Here is a 21,505-nt window from a genome sequence, read left to right as displayed (position 1 = left end):
TGAATTCACTCACCTGTTGTACAGAGGCAGGGGTGGTGAATCTCAGTTTTTCAATTTACTGAGTAACCTTGCCAAATCATTTAATGCCTGTATTCCTCAGACATAATCTTTCAAAAGGGGACAATGCAGATAGTGAAATGGTCTATGACTAAGCTGATATTATAGAATGGGTGTAAAATAAGGACTTTTCAATAAATAATTTCTGGACAAATAAACATATAAAAGGGAAAAAATAAAATTGGACCCTACTTAACAACATAAACCAAAATAATAAAACTCTATGAAAACAATATATTTATAACTTTCAGGTTATGTATACCCAATAGATTTATAAAGAAGGATAAAAATAAAGAAGGATTATATCTAATAAATAAGGTATAAAGAAGGATTTTTTAAAACGAAGTCAGGAAAAAAGCATAAACAATACAGAAGTGGTTTTTTAAAAAGTATATTTAAATTGAGAACTTCTGTTCATCAAAGATGTAAAAAATTTGGTGAAAGAAAAGTCACAGTAGGACTAATGTGTGTGTAATTCATGTAAATGACAAAATACCAGTATCCAGAACAGCTTAAAACAAACAAACAAACAAAAAAAACTTCTACAAGCTAAAAAGAGTATCAGGTAAAATGGTTAATTTCTCACACAAGAGAAAATCCAAATGATCAATTACATATGAACAATTTGTTTAATCTTAATTAGTAGCTAGAGAAATACAAATGAAAAGCCAAAAAAAGCTGGGGGCAGGGCAGTGGTGGTCAAAATATATAGAAAAGATAAAATGTGGAAGCAGCTAACAGTGAAACTGACACTCAACCAGTCATGAATATTTGCTTCCTTTCCTTTCTTCCTCTTTGCATCATGACTTGCTCACTAAACTATTATTAACATTGGTTGCCCTTATTTTCTATCTTTCCATCTACCTGTCAACCCACCCATACATACATTTTTCCATCCATCTAGTCTATGTATGTATGTATGTATGTATGTATGTATGTATGTACCTATCTATCTCTCCATCCTTCTATCTATCTAGTCTAACCATCTGGTCTACCTATCAACATCTAGACGATGAAAGGCGTGTGAAGAAGGGCAAAAACAAGAAGAGGATGAGAGAAGGGAGAAAAGGAGAGTGAAAATAAATATCTTGTTCTCCATTGGAACTAAGAGATATTTTACAACTACATATCACTTACATTGTAAATCAACAATTTGGAATGTATTATCTGTTTGCCCAGCTCTTCAATGTTGGTGTGGACAGTAGGCCTGTTACAGAGTAAAAAGACAAACCAGCTATGACTGACCTGAAGGACTTTACCCTGTGGACTTTCATCAAAAACCAGGGACTGTTGGTACAAAGGATCAAGGGTCTTTCGTGCAATTCTTGTCTTCTTCTTGGCTATGCAGGCCCCATTCTCCAAAAGATACACTTTGACATAAGGAGCTGAACAAAGGTAACATTAACAGATAACAAGTTAATCCTTCAAATTAAATTGATTTTTATTAGCAAATGCTTCCTTAGAGAAGTAGAGATGCTTACTAAAAGCTTTCCATTGATTATTTAAATCATTTGAAGTTTTCAGTGCTCCATGAATGCTACCCCTTAAAACCCATATGTTACTACTAACATAATTTTCCTCACTTCAAGTGTGCAAAGTTATGATAGGATTCTGACTTATTTGGCTTATGGCTGGCAATACAACATAGGCTTATATTTTAAAACTCATTTTCTATCTAAAAGTTTATCCTTGTTACGATTAGAACTGAACTTTTATGCTGCCTTTGTACATGGGCAGACAAAAATAATTGACATGAGCTAAGAAGCCATCATAACTAAATTTGTCTTAACACAAGACTTTTCCTAATACTTTCAACAGAGTAATTGTGCAAGGAAAACCCAGATCCACTGTTATACAATCAAAGGACAGATAATGCAACACGGAGCATGTGCAGTTCAAATACAACACGTTTTGAGCTTCTGTCCATGGAAGACTCATATGAACAGTTAATTCTGCGTCTTACCAGGTGTGGATTTGGAGCCGGGTTTCTGCGTGAGGCTTCGTGCTCGAATCACTTCAACTTCTAACTGGCCCTTTTTATCCTCCATTCCTATCTGTATATCACCTGCCAGCAGAAGCAAAATGTGTCAGCTTCTTTGCGGTCACATTCAGTTAAAAAAAAAATAGGCCATAACAGACTCCAAATTATGATCCTCATGATCTTCATAAAAAAACTAATACTTAGAGCCCCCAACCCCACTTTTTTCCCCTACATCCAAATCAGGTTTTGAATGTTTCTCTTCATTTTTCTGGTACTCATTCAACTTATGAGAGTTTCATACTAGCTTATAAATTGCTTAACTGTAACAACACTGAAGTATTTAAGAAATTCTGTACCCTAAGGTTTCTTATCCTTTATGTTGAGTATATGAAATACTTAATAAAAAGTACAATTATCTGCATTTCCATTATTTAGCAAAAACCTCCATTAATATCTTGATAGATACCCTAGCAATTTCACAATTTGTTAGTTCCTTCCTTCATTCCTATCTTTTTTTCTCTCTCTGGCTATAAGCCTATCTCATCTATCCTCTATTAATCCATCTCTCTCTCTCCATCACTCTATCTATACATCTATCTACCCACCTGCCTCTATCAATTTATCTAACCTCTTTCATGACCATACACCCTCAATTTACTGACTGTATGAACCATGGAATAGGAATGTTATTACCTATTTAACCAGATCCCTGTGGATGGAAATATAGCTTATCTATATTGTTGTCATTAAACAACACTAGAAAGAACAGCTTTATGAAGAATTTTTACACCCATGATCAATTATTTCTTAAACATAAATTCCCAGATTTGTAATCATTAGGTCTAATTGAAGGGACATTCAATAATTTCATGCATACTGCCAACTATCCTTCAGAAAGGTACACTGTGATCAGAAAAAATCTGTCTTCCCATTTCCACAGCCCACTAATAACATTAAGAGCAATGTCTACTTTTTTGCCAGTCTGATGTTCCATAAGTTATAATTAGTATTTCTTTGGTTATTAGGGAGGTTGAACATATTTGTAAATATTTTCAATTTTTATTTCTTCTTTTGTATTGCCTGTTCATGCTCTTTATCCATTTTTAGAAGATGCCAAACTTTTTCTGAATGATATGATACTTTATCCTCCAAAATATTAAATATACTTATTTCTCAGTTGGTTTTAGTTGGTTGAATCATCTTCATTTTCTAAGCTGTGAGAAAGAATTCACTTGTGAATTCTTCTTATTTGCCTCATCTACTGATCAATGTTGTGGTTCTGGATTGTTCATTAATTTTATAATAATTATTGTTTTAAACCTTAGCTCCTGGGGACTCTCAGGCTTTTTCCTTTTAATCACATACACACACAGTTTAAAGAGTCAAACTGTTCTCTAAGCCTTGTTATTAGTATAAAATATTCCTAGTCTCTCTCTCAACTTCTTCCCTTTCAAAAGTCACTGCTTTCAAAATTTGCAATATTTTAACTTTTTATTTTTATTTTTTTTACTTTTTGGCATTTGCATCCCTATCTCTAAATATCATATTCATAAGATACCTTCCTTTTTTCAGTAATAGATATTATTATTCACCTCTACTTTTGCTTTCTCTGTCTTCCTGTCCCCTGTATACACTTGACATTTTCTGTCATGCTGTTCTCCCAATATTAATATTTATATTATGATTATGCAATATTGTAGTTAAGTACAATGGAATATTGTGATTACTTCTCATTTCCTGGACACTCTTCCTTTTCTCTACGCCCACTTAAGTGTGTTTTAAAAAGTACTTGCTTACATTTTTATGTATTTTTATGCTAATTCAACCCCTCACTCTGTCCTGCTTGTCTAGTTCTTCTACAAAATCAAACACACTAGGTTTTCTATAGATTTAGCTTAAGAATCTGACAGGCTGCAATTTGGACAGGTTGCTTTTAAAGCAGTAGCTGTTTTCTTAGATTTTCCTTCACTGCCATTCTGGGCATCCTATCCATTTCTCTCTTGTACAAAAGCATTAATTTACTGAATTTCATGCTTCTCCTTTTTAGTTCACAATTTTTAAGTTCACTTAGTTCATTTTGTTGAAGCATGTCCTCCAATAGGTTTCTGAATGATGCTGGGTATAAGGAAACTGTTTTGAGGCCCTTTGTGTCTGCACATATGTTAGTTCTAGCCTCAGATTTACTAGATGACTCGGCTGGCTATTGTACTCCATGTTGGAAATAAATTATTAATCAGAATTTTGAAGACAATGCTCATCTTCTGGATCCCACTATTATTACTGAAGAGTCCAGTGAGAATCAGATTTTTAATAGTTTGGATACAATTATTTTGCCTCTTAGGAAAGCTGTGGGATTTTCTATCAATATCTGGTACTGTAAAATGACATAATATTGTTTTTGTGTTTGAAATATTCTCATGATTTTGCTGACTACTCTGTGGGTCCTTTCAAGCTAGAATCTCATGCCTTTCAGGAAGATATTTATTGCACATGTTACATATAATTTTCTCCATTTATCACCTCTTATAATCTTCATTTATGGTATTTTTGCTAGTAGAAGTTTTTTGATTTATCTGGCTTTGGTTTGGAAGTTCTTTCTCACTCCAAGAGTACAGAAACATTAAGTGTTTTCAGGATTTGTTAGTGTCTTTCTTCACTTCCTGTTTCTCTTTTACAATTGACTCCAAAATACTACTTTTTTGAGTTCTGAAGTAGGGAGGCAATTTCATTAATTTTTCTGCATAACAATACACTCACACCAACATTCTTGATCGACTGATCTATTGATTTTTCCATGCTATCACATGCTACCCTTCTCCTACGTTTGATATACTGTAGACATTACATTGACAGAATTTTGATAATTCAAAGATAGGTGACAGACTTCATTCATTTTCCATTACGTGTCAAGTTGTTGCTGTTGTTTAGTCGTGTTCGACTCTGAGACCCCATGAACTAACCGCAGCACACCAGACTTCCCTGTCCTTCACTATCTCCCTGAGTTTGTTCAAACTCATATCCATTGAGTCAGTAATGCCATCCAACCATCTCATCCTCTGTCACCCCTTCTCTTGCCCTCAATCTTTCCCAGAATCAGGATCTTTTCCAGTGATCTTTTCAGGATCTTTTCACATCAGATGGCCAACGTATTGGAACTTCAGCTTCAGCACCAGTCCTTCCAATGAATATTCAGGGTTGATTTCCTTTAGGATGGACTGGTTTGATCTCCTAGATATCCAAGGGACTCTCACGAGTCTTCTCCAGCACCACAGTTTGAAGGCATTAATTTTTGGTGCTCAGTTTTCTGGAACTTTTTTACATTCCAGCTCTCACATTCATACATGACTGCTGGAAAAACCATAGCTTTGACTATACAGACCTTTGACAGCAAAGTTAGGAAAATGCATTAGAAATATGTATCAAGTTAGAAAAATGCATTAGAACTTAGAATAGCCATTTGAAACCAGCAACAATTGAGATAAAGTGTTCTTCTCACTTGTATTATCAAAGCTATTATGCTACTTTAAATAATCTTGTCAACCATGAAACACTCATTTTCTTTCAGGGAAAATTATCCTTACCCATTGCAGGGGTAGCAAGGGTTTGGCGGCCAACAAGCTGGGCTGGTCCCAATCCATCAAGAAAATCACTGAATTGACTATCTGCGCCTAGTCTCACTCCAGGAAATATTAAACTATTGGCAAAAGGACAAAAACAAAACATTAGATCTCCTAGAACTCTTTTCATTACTTTCCATTAGAATACAGTTCTGAACATGAATCAAACAGTACTTGGGTAATTGGTTTACTTACTGATTCTTTGCATTTCCTCTGATGAAATGCATATGAGGCTCAGTGCTGAACGAGAAAAGGTCTACCCTATCAATTTACAGAATATTCAGCAGAGTTCCCTGTGCTACACAGTAGGTACTTGTTGGTTATCCACTTTAAACACAGCAGAGTGTACATGTTGATCCCGAACTCCCAGTATATCCCTCCCTCCCATTCACCTGAAACTAACACAATATTGTTAATCAACTCTACTCCAATATAAAATAAAAAAGAAGACCTGATGCTGAGGAGGGCTTAATTAAAGTTTTTAATGTAGTAAGTTTTGGGCACATTTTACAAGTCCCTACATAAATGTATGACTAACATAAGATATAAGATGTGATATATTATGTCATGATCTACTTAAATAGTTGCTCACAAGCATTAAGTAACATTAAAGTGCTAAATTTTAAGAAACATTTAACAATTTCTTAAATAAATATTATTTGCAATATTCAGTTCAGTTCAGTCACTCAGTCATGTCTGACTCTTTGCAACCCAATGGACTGCAGCATGCCAGGCCTCCCTATCCATCACCAACTCTCAGAGTTTGCTCAAACTCATGTCCATTGAGTTGGTGATGCCATCCAACCATCTCATCCTCTGTCATTCCCTTCTCCTCCGGCCTTCAATCTATGCAGCATCAGGGTCTTTTCTAAGGAGTCAGTTCTTTGCGTCAGCTGGTCTAAATACTGGAATTTCAGCTTCAGCATCAGTCCTTCTAATGAATATTCAAGACTGATTTCCATTAGGATTGACTGATTTGATCATCATGCAGTCCAAGGGACTCTCAAGATTGTTCTCCAACACCACAGTTCAAAAGCATCATTTCTTTGGCACTCAGCTTTCTTTATAGTCTAACTCTCACATCCATACATGACTACTGGAAAAACCATAACTTTGTCTAGACAGACTTTTGTTGGCAAAGTAATGTCTCTGTTTTTTAATATGCTATCTAGGTTGGTCATAACTTCCCTTCCAAGGAACAAGCGTCTTTTAATTTCATGGCTGCATTCACCATCTGCAGTGATTCTGGAGCCCCCCAAAATAAAATCTCTCACTGTTTCCATCGTTTCCCCATCTATTTGCCATGAAGTGATGGGACCAGATGAAATGATCTTAGTTTTCAGCATGTTGAGCTTTAAGCCAACATTTTCACTCTCCTCTTTCACTTTCATCAAGAGGCTCTTTAGTTCCTCTTTGCTTTCTGCCATAAGTGTGGTATCATCTGCGTATCTGAGGTTATTGATATTTCCCCGGAAATCTTGATTCCAGCTTGTGCTTCATCCAGCCCAGCATTTCACAGGATGTACTCTGCATAGAAGTTAAATAAGCAAGGTCACGATATATAGCCTTTCCCGATTTGGAACCAGTCTGTTGTTCCATGTCTAGTTCTAACCGTTGCTTCCTGACCTGCATACAGTTTTCTCAAGAGGCAGGTCAGGTGGTCTGCTATTCCCATCTTTTTCAGAATTTTCCACAGTTTGTTGTGATCCACACAGCCAAAGACTTTGGCATAGTCAATAAAGCAGAAATACATATTTTTCTGGAACTCTCTTGCTTTTTGGATGATCCAATGGATGTTGGCAATTTGATCTCTGGGTCCTCTGCATTTTCTAAATCCAGCTTGAACACCTGAAAGTTCACGGTTCATGTACTGTGGAAGCCTGGCTTGGAGAATTTTGAGCATTACTTTGCTAGCATGTGAGGTGAGCACAATTGTGTGGTAATTTGAGCATTCTTTGGCATTGCCTTTCTTTTGAATTGGAATGAAAACTGACCGTATCCAGTCCTGTGGCCACTGCTGACTTTTCCAAATTTGCTGGCATACTGAGTGCTGCACTTTCATGGTATCATCTTTTAGGATCTGAAATAGCTCATCTGGAATTTCATCACCTCCACTAGCTTTGTTCACAGTGATGCTTCCTAATGACCACTTGACTTTGCATTCCAGGATGTGGCTCTAGCTGAGTGATCACAGCATCGTGGTTATCTGGCTCATGAAGATCTTTTTTACAGTTCTGTGTATTTATGCCACCTTTTCTTAATATCTTCTGCTTCTGTTAGGTCCATAGTATTTCTGTCCTTTATTGTGCCCATCTTTGCATGAAATGTTCTCTTGGTATCTCTAATTTGTAATACTGAATAAATATTATTTGAAAACAGATTCTTATTACAAAACAAAATGCTTAATTTTTTCAGTTTTGAATGAATTAACATCTTGAATACATTTATATGTCATATATGAGATTTGTATTTAAATGCAAATATGTTTAATTTAATTTAAATTAAATGCAAAAACTTTTGTCTGTTTCTCATCATGCCTGACTGAAGCCCCAGGCTATATCTTTGCCCAGAGCAGGGACTGTGCTCTTGTTACCTGATGTGTCCAGGGTAAAAAGAACCAGGCTGTTCACATAGTTAAACTTCGATATGTAATTTTTTGGAATAACAATTTTGTATAAGGGTTGATCTTTTCCAATGTGGTAGTGAAGGACAGGGAAGCCTGGCATGCTGCTGTCCGTGGGGACGCAAAGAGTTAAACTCGACTGAGTGACCGAACAACAACCATGTGCTTTCATACATATTATTTCTTCATAATCAAAGGGATTCGACAGAGCATCAATTATTATTCTATCCAGAGACCATAAAATAAATCTGAGACGTTAAGTGGCTTATCCATGGTGGAAGTATTACTAGATTTGTCAATTAAAAAAAAATTTTACTGGAGTATAGTTGATTTACAATGTTGTGTTAGTTTCTGCTGTAGAGCAAAGTGAATCAGTTATATGTATCTGGAAATATACATATGTCCACCCTTTTTAATATCCTTTTCCCCTATAGGCCATTACAGAGAGTTGAGTAGAGTTCCTTGTGCTATACTCTAGGTTCCTATTAGTGATTGATTACCTATCTATCTATATATAGTAGTGTATTTGTTAATTCCAATCTACACTTGTTGATTTTTATATCAGAAAACAGTGTCTCCAGTTTTTTATTTGCTCATTGCTTCATAAGACTTCAACAAATATTGGTATTTTGTCAGCAAACTTAACTCCTAAACTTCATGCCTTCTGATTTTTGTTCCTGGCTGTATCTTGCTGGGAGAATGCATACCCATCATTGGATCAAATAAAGGGACTCACTACTTTCAGGAATGGGACACAATATCATGAACATTAACTTGGCAGAATTTATTTTATTTTCTGAACCAAATTAAAAATGCCAGTAAAATAAAATAAATTATTAATAATGAATGGGTAAAAGATATTTGCATGGTAATACATAATTATAGAAAACTTGTACATGGTCAATCCCCAAGTAACCCATTGCAGGATAATACTTAATTATTTGTAAAATCTATCACCTCAGTAACCTGTCAACTATCAAACTATCAATCAGTAAAACCATTATTTCAGTTTCACCAGAAAAATTCTCAAGCATAAGAAAAATGTAGATTCTGTGTAAAAGAATCACACCAAGTAAACAAAAACAAAAATCTAGTTATATTTTTTACCAATTAATTAATTTCAAGATTCATTAAAACGCTTTCATCAGAAAAATAACTAAGTAGGTAGATCCTGGGCATCTTTCTAAGGTGAAAATGAAATGGTGATGTTTTAAAAATAAGAAAAATAAGTTGCTATTGTAAGAATGTTAGACTTCCAACAACTTGAATCCCAAAATAGTTTGGAGAAAAGCAGGAATATGGACAATTAGCTTCATACATCTACGTTCTAATTCAGATTTTGGCAGCTGGGCCAGATGATGAATTTCCCATCTGAAAGAAGCCGTTAAATGTGGCATTTCTATCATAAGCCTCTGGTCGTGGACTTTTCTGAGCCTTTCTGGATAACAAAAAACCAGTTTATCCATGTTAAGCCGCCATTTCCTCATCCCTTTGAGAGGTCTGAGTGACCAGGGGCGGAGGTGTGTCTGTGTGTCTGTATCTTAAGAGGTCAGGCTGTTTTAAAGTGGGCGGTTGAACTCCCGGTTGTACAAAGCAACTGCAGGGTAACGGGGGCCTTGTCACCCTCCCTGTGACTCGGGACCCTCGGCTCCAGGCCTCGTGCACGTGCTGATCCACTTACTTTCCCTCGGAGCTGTAGCTGTTGATGCTGCCGTCCGTGGACTCCCGGCTTGGCTGCCTCACCATCTTTCTCATCTCAGCTGCCATTCCTGTCTCAGTGCTTCTCTGGATGGTGCTTTTCAACTTCTTGTGGCCTGACTCTGGCAGGAGAGAGTAAAAGCAACTCTAAGTTTCTTTCTTTTTTTTTTTTTTCCAGACAGTTTCCCTGGATATGGGCTCTGCAAGTACAATCGTTAATTATGCAATAATTCAAGTTTTACTCACAAAAATAATGTCTAAGAGAATACTCTGATGAATTGATCTCTTTGCTACAGGATGCTCTGGCTAAGGAGGCAGCAGTAGAAGGCAGACCACTGCCCAGTTTCAGAGACCACCTGACTCCCAGTGAGCCAAAATGCATCCCTGAATTGTGGCTGCTCAAGTCATCAGCTTCAGTGAAAAACTGGATTTTGCACTGAATTGTTCTGTGGAAGCTAACAGGTTTCTTCTAATCTGGAAGGTTCCAACTGCATGGAGACAGATCTGAATGACTGGGAATGTCCTCTACAGAAGAGGCACTTGGAACCCAGCATGGAAAATACCACTGTTTTGGTACAGCCAGCTATCCACAATCCTCATAAAAGGGAAAAAAAAAAAAAAGCAGCATTTTATTCAATGTTTTCTGTAACACTTTAACATACCGGATCTCATCTGCGATGGCACAGAGGTTACCCACATAGGGCTCATTACCGGTTATGTTTCCAGTTGTTAGAGGTGCTTTCACAGAATACATTTTAGAGGTTGAAATGCTAATGAAAGGGTAGGAATCTGTTTGATCTTATTGTTTCTAACTTGCCCTCTACAAAAGCACTGTGTGCTCCTACCAACCGTCACATGGATGCATCTCTTTTCCCACCTATGGCTCTAGATTCTCCACCTGTGCTGCTCCTGGTTTCTGTCCCACCCACTGGACTCAAGGCAGGGACATCCCCTGTGGCCGTGATGGCTGCCATTAGCTTAGTTTGGGTGTTTATGTGTGTCCTGTGGCTCCTTCTTAGACGTCGCTCTTGTATGAAGTCACCATGTGAAGCCACATTTCATCCCTGCATGCCTATCAGCACCACAGCGCCTGAGGGCAAGGGGCAGCCCCCATGGCATGCTACCCAAGTGAGCCAGCCAGAATCCTGGCAAACGTTTACCCAGGCACCCCAAGGCAATGAACGAGGGTAGAGCACCAAATTCTACTGAAAATAATGAGATTCATCGCTAGAATAACGAAAGCAAACTTTATATGTAAATGGAGGGGAGGATGCTGGGAACTAGAGAGAAATAGTTAAGAGGATCAGCCACAAGGATCTTTTCATTAAGGTGTTAATTTATCCACCCAGTCAGCATTCCTTCCATCCATTCAACCTTCCTTTTATTCATCCATCCATACTTTCATCCATTCATTCCTCCATCTATCCATCCTTTTTCCATCCATCCATCCATCCTTCCTTCCCTCCATGCATGCATCTATCCATCCCTAGCCCCATCCATGCATCTATGCTTCCCTCCTTTATTCTATCCATCCATCCTTCCCTCCTTCCAACCATCTTTCCTCCATCCTTCCATCTATCGTTCCCTCCATCCATTTTTCCTTCCCTCCCTCTTTCCATCCCTTCCTCCATTCATCCCTCCATTCAACAAATATTTACTAAACAATAACCAGGTGTCCCACACTGTTCTAGGTTCTGGGTAAACACTGCCAAATGACAAATTTCCTGTCATGGAGCTTACATGCATGTATTACACAAGAAAGGCAATTAACAAGTCAACAAATACGTAACAGGTCCAGTAATAACTGTTATGGATAAAAACAGGCAAGAGAAGGGGATGGAGATCGACGGAGCTGAGCAGCGGCTTTATAAAAAAGGAGTCAGGGTCTCATCAAACATTGATCTGGAGGATATGAGGGGACCTGGCGGTGGCCCCCAAAGCTGGGTTGGTCCAGGTGGCTGTGCTGGGGATGCTGTGAGTGATGGCGGTCTGGTCATCAGCCCCCAGTCCACAGGTTTCCTCTGTGATGTTTCCAATGCTGATGTTGACTCCAGCCAGGAGGCTCTGTGTGCCTGGCTGTCCGGATGACAGAGGTACTACCAGAGCCTGGCTTCTCCCGCTTCTCCTAACACCTGCTACAGGTGCTTGTAGTGACATATGTGTTTGATGAATGAAAAGAAAACATTTAAAAGTTAAGAGTTCTTTATCAATTTGTATTTTTCAAGTTTTTCTCAAAGAGGGGTATGTCTACAGGGTGTCCCCAAATACTTACAGCAGTATTAAACCTTCAAAGTTTCCAAAATAAATCTAAGTGCTACACACTTTGCAAAAACATCATGTAAGAGGTCGGTTATTGAACTTTCTTTTATACTTATTTAAGTGTGAATTTGGGTAATATATTTTTTATTTTAGAGGTTTTGTTTCAAGCCTTCTAAAGATGGCAATCATGGACCGATATCTTGTCTTACTCATGTTAAGAAATATTCAACACAGAGTTTTCATGCACTCACTATACAACTGTATAAAGGCCCAGGTAACAGCTGGATAAGCAATTCTAGCTCTGAATCTTTCTGATTTATATTCAAAGGGCTCTCATATTATCTGGAATGTAAAGGTTTGAAGGATCAGAGTTTTACAGACGTGGAAACTGTACACAAGAGAAGTATAATTCATGCAACAAGTAACTGTCCAGCATTTGAACTGGTCCTCACCTTTTCTGCATGCTGGTGATAGAGCAGTGAATGCAACCAACATGACCTCTGCCCGCTGGAGCTTACATTCTAGTGGGAACAATGGCTTCTTCAGTATCCCCCTCATTAGCCTGGAAGCTAGATGATAAACCTGATTTTCTGAACCTCAGTCTTGTGATCATTCCATTATACCACCGTTTAGGAAAACACAGAGTCTGATCTGATTGACTTTACAAACAAAACAAAAGTTTAGCTACAGATATTTTCATGTATGCATTTTCATATGGGCTTACAAATTCATTTGAAAACACTGAAAAAAATCACACATATTCTATACAAGTGTATATAATTATCTGTATTCATCCCTCGGTGCCATAATTGGAGTCAGAAATGGCAACCCATTCCAGTATTCTTGCCTGGAAAATCCCATGGACAGAGGACCCCAATGGGCTGCAGTCCATGGGGTCACAAAATCAGACATGACTGAGCTACTGAGCATACATGCTATAATTACAGAATAAATATGTTACATATATGACATTTTTAATACCAATATAATGTATTAAACCACTAAATATTACAAAATACTATTATGCCTATTAAAGATACCCTCAGTATTTAATAATTACTTGTATCCACTGAAGAATCATTAACCCGAAAAAGACGTGAAGTCTACTGGCAGCTGATGTCATGAGACCTTTGACCTGAAACCCTGTCCCAAGTACTATACAAAGAACAAAAGGATTAGAAAACTAGTATATTTTAATATTCTACATTCACAGACACGTAAAAGTTAGTAAAATCCATAATATTGGGGGGGGGAATACTATATTCATACTTTGGAAAAATAGACATACTTTCATAGAATATTCCAAAATGTGTCCTACTTATATATGAACTTTCACTTTTCATATTTAGAAATGCTGCATTTAGAAACAACCTATGGATGTATTAGTTCATTCTGCAAATGCTTCTTAAGCATCAGAGGCCTATAATCTGATAGTCTGATAGCATTCTAGGTGTCAAAGCCACACAAGTAATAGGAGAGGACATTCAGTAAACAGCTAAAGCAAGTCAGGTAACAAAGTCTGGACAAATATCATATGTCGCTTATATGCGGAATGTGAAAAAACGATATAAATAAACTTACTTACAAACAGACTCACAGACATAGAAGACAAATTTATGGTTGCCAAAGGGGAAAGGGCAGGGGGAGAGAGAAATCAGGAGTTTGAGATTAATACATACAGTACTATATATTAATAAAACTGATAATTAATGAGGATCTGTGGAACACTCCTCAATGTTAAGCAGCATGGAGAGGAGGGGAGTTTGGGGGAGAATGGATACATGTATATCTATCACTGAGTCTCTTGGCTGTTCACCTGAAACATTGTCAATCAGCTATATACCAACACAAAATAAAAAGCTAAAAAAATAACCTGCTGTATAGTACTTGGAACTGGATTCAATATCTTGCATATTGTGTTCAATATATTGTATACTGTATCATATATCTTGTATATTGTATTCAATATCTTGTAAGAACCTATTCTTTACCAAAGGGAAAAGAATCTGAAGAATAGATAGATAGATAACTCAATCACTTTGCTGTACACCTGAGATTAATATGACATTGTAAATCATCTGTACTTCAGCTTAAAAATAAACAAAGATAATATAAACAGAAAAATAATGACTTTAGATTCTGGATCAGTTCAGTTGCTCAGTCATGTCTTACTCTTTACAACCCCATTGACTGCACCATGCCAGGCTTCCTTGTCCCTCACCACTTCCTGGAGCTTGCTCAAACTTATGTCAGTGATGCCATCCAACCATCTCATCTTCTGTCGTCCCCTTCTCCTCCTGTCTTCAATCTTTCCCAGCATCAGGGGCTTTTCCAATGAGTCAGTTCTTCGCATCAGGTAGCCAAAGTCTTGGATTTTCAGCTTCAGCATCAGTTCTTCCAAAGAATATTCAGGATTGATTTCCTTTAGGATGGACTGGTTGGATCTCCTTGCAGTCCAAGGGACTCTCAAGAGTCATCTCCAACACTACAGTTCAAAAGCATCAGTTCTTCGGTGCTCAATTTTCTTTTTTCTTTTTGTTTTATATTCAGCATATTTATTAATAACCTTGACAGTTTTTCTATAACAAAACTTAAAATTTATTTTAATCTTCTTGTCTCAAAAGAATCTAAGTTTTAAACACATTTCTTCTTGTTTCAATCACCATTACAATTACAATTGCATGCAATATATCAATAGACATAAAAATGTTTGTACTAAATTGCTTCGTTAAGACGTATCAGTGCATGAATTTCCTGGACAGAATTTAGCATCAACTCTATTCATATTTTTCACTTTGGCAGATGTGAGCAGTTCATAGTTAAATAAAGAATAGAGAAAGTTACGTTATTGTATTGTTATTTGGGCGTTGTGCCCAGTTCTTTGTGATCCCTGTGAACTGAAGCTTGCCGTGCTCTGGCAAAACCATAGCTTTGACTAGATGGACCTCTGTCAGCAAGGTAATGTCAGTTCTTTTTAATATACTGTCTAGTTTTATCACAGCTTTTCTTCCAAGGAACAAGCATCGTTTAACTTCATGGCTACAGTCACCATCTGCAGTGATTTTGGAGCCCAAGAAAATAAAGTCTGTCACTGTTTCCATTGTTTCCCCATCTATTTGCCATGAAGTGATGGGACCGGATGCGATGATCTTAGTTTTTTGAATGTTGAGTTTTAAACCAGAGTTTTCACTCTCCTCTTTCACTTTCATCAAGAGACTCTTTAGTTCCTCTTTGCTTTCTGCTATAAGAGTCGTGTCATCTGCATATATGAGGTTATTATATTACTCCTAGCAATCTTAATTCCAGCTTGTGCTTCATCCAGCCCGGTATTTCGCATGATGTATATGGCATATAGTTAAATAAGCAGGGTGACAATATACTGCCTTGACGTACTGCTTTCCCGATTTGGAACCAGTCTGTTGTTCCATGTCTGGTTCTAACTGATGCTTCTTGACCAGCGTACAGATTTCTCAGGAGGCAGTTAAGGTGGTCTGGTATTCCCAACTCTTTAAGAAATTTCCAGTTTGTCGTGATCCACACAATCAAAGGCTTTGGCGTAGTCAATAAAGCAGAAGGATATGTTTTTCTTGAACTCCCCTGCTTTTTCTATAATCCAACAGATGTTGCTAATTTGATCTCTGGTTCCTCTGCATTTTCTAAATCCAGCCTGGACCTCTGGAAGTTCATGGTTCAAGGTTCATGGACCTTTTGAAGCCTGGCTTGGAGAATTTTGAGCATTACTTTGCTGGCATGTGAGATGAGTGCAATTGTGCGGTAGTTTGAGCATTCTTTGGCATTGCCTTTGGAATTAGAATGAAAACTGACTTTTTCCAGTCCCATGTCCACTGCTGACTTTTCCAACTTTGCTGACATATTGAGTGCAGCACTTTCACAGCATCATCTTTCAGGATTTGAAATAGCTCAACTGGAATTCAATCTGAATATCATCTGGATACTGGATAGCATCACAGAAAAATGAAGAAGAGCCTGCCTGCGTTGAGAGAGTTTCTTTTGATCAGTTGGGCAGGGCAGGTGACTTGTAGACAAGAAGGCTGCCAAGCAAGGGTCTGGGGGAAGGCCAGTCCAGGCAGAGGAGCAAGAGGCAGACCCCGAGGAGGGCCAGGCCTGCCCTGGTGGGTCTGAGACTATTCACAAGGAGAGGAGGAGATGGAGAGGCTCAGGCTCTGCTGGGTGCCTGCCTGGACTCTGTGCTTGAGTGTTGGGGAACCCAGGGCAGGGTCCGGTTCTGATCTCCCCTCTCACAGGGTCACCGAACCACTGTGTGGGGCTGAGTTCCTGGAGTAGAAGTGGAGGAGGCGGGGAAGCTCTCCTCCCTGAGGAGGGAAATGGAGGCCATGTTCGGAAAGCAGCAGGGCAGATCAGTGGGGAGAGGCCTTGAGCTTCTCTTGCAGTATAGCTGACACGTGTCCTGTTCATCCATGTGCAAGTGGCTCAGAAAAACAGGAGAAATCAGGAACTTTCAGGTTTTCAGTTAGGATAACCAGTTGGAGGGGCTTCCCTGGTAGCTCAATGGTGAAGAATTTGCCTGCCAGTATAGTAGATGCGGGTTTGATGCCTGGGTTGGGAAGATCCCCTGGAGAAGGAAATGACCACGCACTCCAGTCTTCTTACCTGGGAAATCCCATGGTTGGAGGAGCCTAGTGGACCACAGTCCATGGGGTCACAAAGAGTCAGAAGACTGAGTGACTAAAGAACAACTAGTTGGATGACAGTGTCACTTACGGGGAGGGGAACTCGTGGGTGGTGCAAAGTCTGGGTTCTCCAGTGGATGGCAGAGGAGCTCGTGCAATAGCCGCATGGAGAGTAAAGTAGGAAGAAGATGTAGGATCAGGACCAGAGGGTCAGGTCGCAGCCAGAGAGGCGGGAGGTGGGCAGACAGGACACACCGGCAGGCAGACGGGATGGAGATCTAGGGTACCAGTTTGACCTCCAGGGAACACAGAGAGATACACAGGGGAGTTGGAGCGGAGCCCAGGATGTTTTCACGTTTGAAGGTCTAGAAGAAAATCAAGGCAGTTAAGGGGTCTCCACGGGAAGACCTTTTCAGGAGAAAAAGAGGTAAGCGTCATGCTGCAGAAATTAGAAGAATACGGTATTTCAGGAAGTAAGATAATTAATTGTTGATTACTACTTAGAATTTTAGTAAGAAGCAGACCTGTAGAGTGGATGACAGGGCCGCCTCCATGGCAGCACTGATTTCGAGGGGAGCTGGGGACCAGTCAGAAGAGAGAACCAGAGATGAGGGGGCAGAGAGGCTCCAGGACCATTTCCAAAAGGTTTGCGGTGACTGAGAGAGTATTTGGAGAGTCACACATGATGAGGGCAGGTTGTCTGTTTTTTAAGATGTTAGAGATCTATGCAGATGGGAATCCATAAATGCATAGGGTGAAGCACAACAGTTTCAGGTGTAATATTATGGGTTGGAGAGGTGGATAAAGATAAATAATGTCCAAAAAATCACCGTCCAATCAATGCAGTATCTAACCATCAAATGAAAAGTCAATCCCATCCAGCAACTGGAAATATCAGTAAGAGAATATAAATTAATGGATTAAAAATTTGAATTCAAAAGATAAGTATCTTTTGAGATATATACTTTATCATATATCATGATAAAGATATACTTTATCAACTCATAGAAAGAACAGAGGAAGTGCTTCAGTTTGAAAGTAACAACTGAGCTCAGTGATAAGATTCATTTTGTTTATATGTACAGTGACAAAATTCAGTTGTTTCTAAACAGAAAAGTTGTTGTGGTTAATGTGGCCCGTTTTGTTTATTCATTCCTTTATTAACTTATTCAAGGAAATTGTCCCTGAATGTTTCGGGCCAGAGCTGTGTATGTACACTTGGAAAGGAAAGAGTCCCTGATTCCAGGCAGCTCACGGCCTTGGAGGAGGGACGGGCATGTACTGATCCTGAAGAGGCAGTGCAACATGGAGGATTTATATGTATTGAGCTTCAGGTTTTTATCTAATGTAATGCTACTAACACAGAGAGAAGACAGAGCAAGAGAGAGAGAACGGTTTAGGCAGTGAGGGGTCTTGCCCCGCCACTAAATGAGCAGTAACCTGGCAGAATCAGGAAGTGAGAAATACAAAACTTCTCTTTGTTCACTTTTGTCAGTTCCTCAAGAGAATTCTGAGTCTATGTGTGTCTGTGTGTGCTAGGCACTCAGTCATGTCCAACTCTGTGTGACCCCATGACTGTAGCCCACCAGGCCTCTCTGTTCATGGGATTCTCTAGGCAAGAATACTGGAGTGGGTTGCCATTCCCTTCCCCAGGGGATCTTCCTGACTCTGACTCAGGGATCAAACCCGGGTCTTCTGCATTGCAGGAGGATTTTTTTTTTTTTTACTGTCTGAGTCACTAGGAGGCCCTCCAGAGTTTATGATGACCTCTAATAAAATATATTGCCTAAATGCAAACCAATCACTTTATCTAGTGTGTAAACAGAGCAGCAGCAAAACAGTCTAACTGATGGGACTGGACTCCCTGAGACACTACAGGTTGATACCCGAGGGATTTTCAAAGCCAATTTTAACTGTGCAGATGGTGAAGAGGCATTTGTATTTCACGCCAGGAGACCATCATATGTAAAGGTCTCAAGTGAGGGGGAGCATGGTCTCTTGAAGTGGGTACATTTCCGAGTTGACTCAAGTTAACCTCAAGTTGACACTGTGAGTGGTGAGTGCAGAGAGGGAGTTCTCTACATGACCTCTGACCTGATGCTCTCCAGATGCATGGTTATGTACCACCTGGGTGGCTGTGGCTGCTGTATTACTACCGATGCTGTTCTTACTGGCATCAAATTCTTGGCCCCCCAGGGCCACACAGCGCTGTGTGTACTCTGTACTGTGCACAATGCAACACAGATCTCTAGCAATCATTTTTTACAAGAAAAGACCCAGCAGTTCTCCTGTTGCTGTCAGACGCTTCCAATGTTGTGGCAACCACACAGTCGGAAAACATTTATTAGGCAGTCTGTTCCAACGGTGCCACAGTGGAGTTTCTGGGTATTTTTAAACAAACAAAAATGTTCCTTTTGTGCTGGGCCAAGGTTCTTGAATATACCTCACCCCACTCCAGATAAGTACAACTTGTAAAAGTTTCATAAGTCTGAAGAATATTTTTAGAACACCGCATGAGAGTTCTTGCACTTTTATGGTTTCCCTCATTCATTCTCCGGTTTAATCCTACAAGCCATAAAGTTTACAGTTTTCCCATTTTCCAAAGAGGTTTATAATGAAAGATACACAATGGTCAAGAAGCTAAAAACAGAATCGTTAGGAATACTTTTTGTGAGATGGATGGAATAAGTGCCCTTAATAATATTTTCAGAATTCCTTCAGTCTTTCCCAGTGATGTAGTGATGCTTTTTTGTTTGTTTGTTTTAAACATGCAGGATCTTAATTCCCTGAGCAGGGAGTGAACTCATGTAGCCTCCACTGGGAGCTCAGAGTCCTAACCACTGAACAACCAGGGAAAGACCCTGGCTATGCTTTCTTTGGAGAAGGAAATGGCAACCCGCTGCAGTGTTCTTGCTTGGAGAATCCCAGGGACGGGGGAGCCTGGTGGGCTGCCGTCTATGGGGTCGCACAGAGTCGGACACGACTGAAGCAACTTAGCAGCAGCAGCAGCATGCTTTCTTATTTCACTACAGTAACCTGAAGGAGGTTATGGTGCTTCCTTTGCTGCTGTGTGCTCTGCAAACATGGCTTTAGAAGGTCTATGCTGACCCCTGACCTCTGCTTTTCAGCCTAACCATGACTAAAAATGGCTCCCTGGTGAGAAGCTGGCATCCTGCCGAATGCCTGGAATGCCTGCAGTCAGACCATGTCAGCTCCCTCACACACACTGAGTTTTCCAGGAAAATGTTTGCTACTGTGACCTCAGAGCTTCCCAGGTAGGGCAGTGTTAAAAGAATCTGCCTGCCAATGAAGGAGATGTGGGTTCAATCCCTGGGTCGGGAAGATCCCCTGGAGGAGGAAATGGCTATGCACTCACTCCATTATTCTTATCTGAGGAATCCCACCTCCAAGCCAAGGACAGACGCTTCAGAGGAACCACCCATGCCCACACCGCGATCGTGGACACCCAGCCCCTAGAACTGTGAGAGGATAAACTACTGCTATTCCAACCACCCAGTCAGTGATATTCTGTCATGCAGCCTGAGCAAACCAATATATCTAGGGAGTGGATACTATATACGGTCGTCTTCTTGTTTAATAAATATGATACATACAAGTTAAAGCACCTGGGGATCAATGACCACCAACATGTTCTGAGGATGAGATTAAGCCCCCAATCCTGGGATGGACTTATTTCAGCTTGACTTGATTAAAAAGTGCTCTAAAGCATGACATGGAGATATCTAAAGTGTTTATTAACAACTCAATGTTCAGAAAATAAGGCCTCAGATATATTTGCAACCCGACAAGGGATTAACCCCCAAAGCATACTCAAATAGCTCAAAAAAAAAAAAAAAAAAAACCCACAAAAAAAACCAGAAGATCTAACTAGAAACTTCTCCAAAGAAGACAATAAGTTGGACAAAAAGCACATGTAAATATGCTCAACATCACTAATTATTAGCGAAATGCAAATGAAAACTACAATGAGGTGCCACCTCACATCAGTCAGGATGGCCATCATTTAAAAGTCCACAAGCAATAAATGCTAGAGAGGCTGTGCAGAGAAGGGAACCTTTCTACACTGTTGATGGGAATGCAAGTGGGTGCAGCCACTGTGGAAAACAGAATGAAGGTGCTTTAAAAAACTAAAACAGAGCCACCATGTGATCCAGCAATTCCACTCTTGGGCATACCTCCAGAGAAGACCATACTTTGAAAAGATATATGCATCCTAAGTTCATTGCAGCACTATTTACGATAGCCAAGACATGGAAACAAAGTAAATGTCCATCAACAGATGAATGGATAAAGAAGTTGTGATATATATATGAGCTTGAACGCGTTCTAAGTTGCTTCAGTTGTGTCTGACTCTTTGTGACCCTACGGTCTAGCCTGCAGGGCTCCTGTGTCCATGGGATTCTCCAGCAAGAATACTGCAGTGGGTTGCCATTACCTCCTCCAGGAGATCTTCCCCACCCAGAGATCGAACCTGAGTTTCCTGTGCTACCAGCCAATTCCTTATCCACTGAGCAGTGCGAAGCCAAAGATATATGCACAAGGGATATATATAGTCAGCCATAAAAAAAGAATGAAATAATGCCATTTTTTGCAGCAA

At 39.4% G+C, this 21,505-nt stretch overlaps 1 protein-coding gene across 1 annotated transcript in view; it reads right to left on the bottom strand.

The window, feature by feature from the left end:
• RIMS1 (regulating synaptic membrane exocytosis 1) overlaps positions 1-21,505 on the bottom strand; it is a 600,042-nt gene that overhangs the window by 2,987 nt on the left and 575,550 nt on the right. Inside the window, exons 30-33 of the mRNA XM_055534784.1 lie at positions 9,960-10,098; positions 5,620-5,732; positions 2,021-2,122; positions 1,303-1,442 (exon numbers count right to left, since the gene is read on the bottom strand). Of these exons, the coding sequence (XP_055390759.1) occupies positions 1,303-1,442; positions 2,021-2,122; positions 5,620-5,732; positions 9,960-10,098 (494 nt within the window). The remainder of the gene's footprint in view (positions 1-1,302; positions 1,443-2,020; positions 2,123-5,619; positions 5,733-9,959; positions 10,099-21,505) is intronic.

Source organism: Bubalus kerabau, chromosome 9 (assembly GCF_029407905.1).
Source record: "Bubalus kerabau isolate K-KA32 ecotype Philippines breed swamp buffalo chromosome 9, PCC_UOA_SB_1v2, whole genome shotgun sequence".
Taxonomy (NCBI): domain Eukaryota; kingdom Metazoa; phylum Chordata; class Mammalia; order Artiodactyla; family Bovidae; genus Bubalus; species Bubalus kerabau.
Note: the sequence above shows the minus strand (reverse complement) of the source record. Positions and strands in the feature narration are given on the sequence as shown.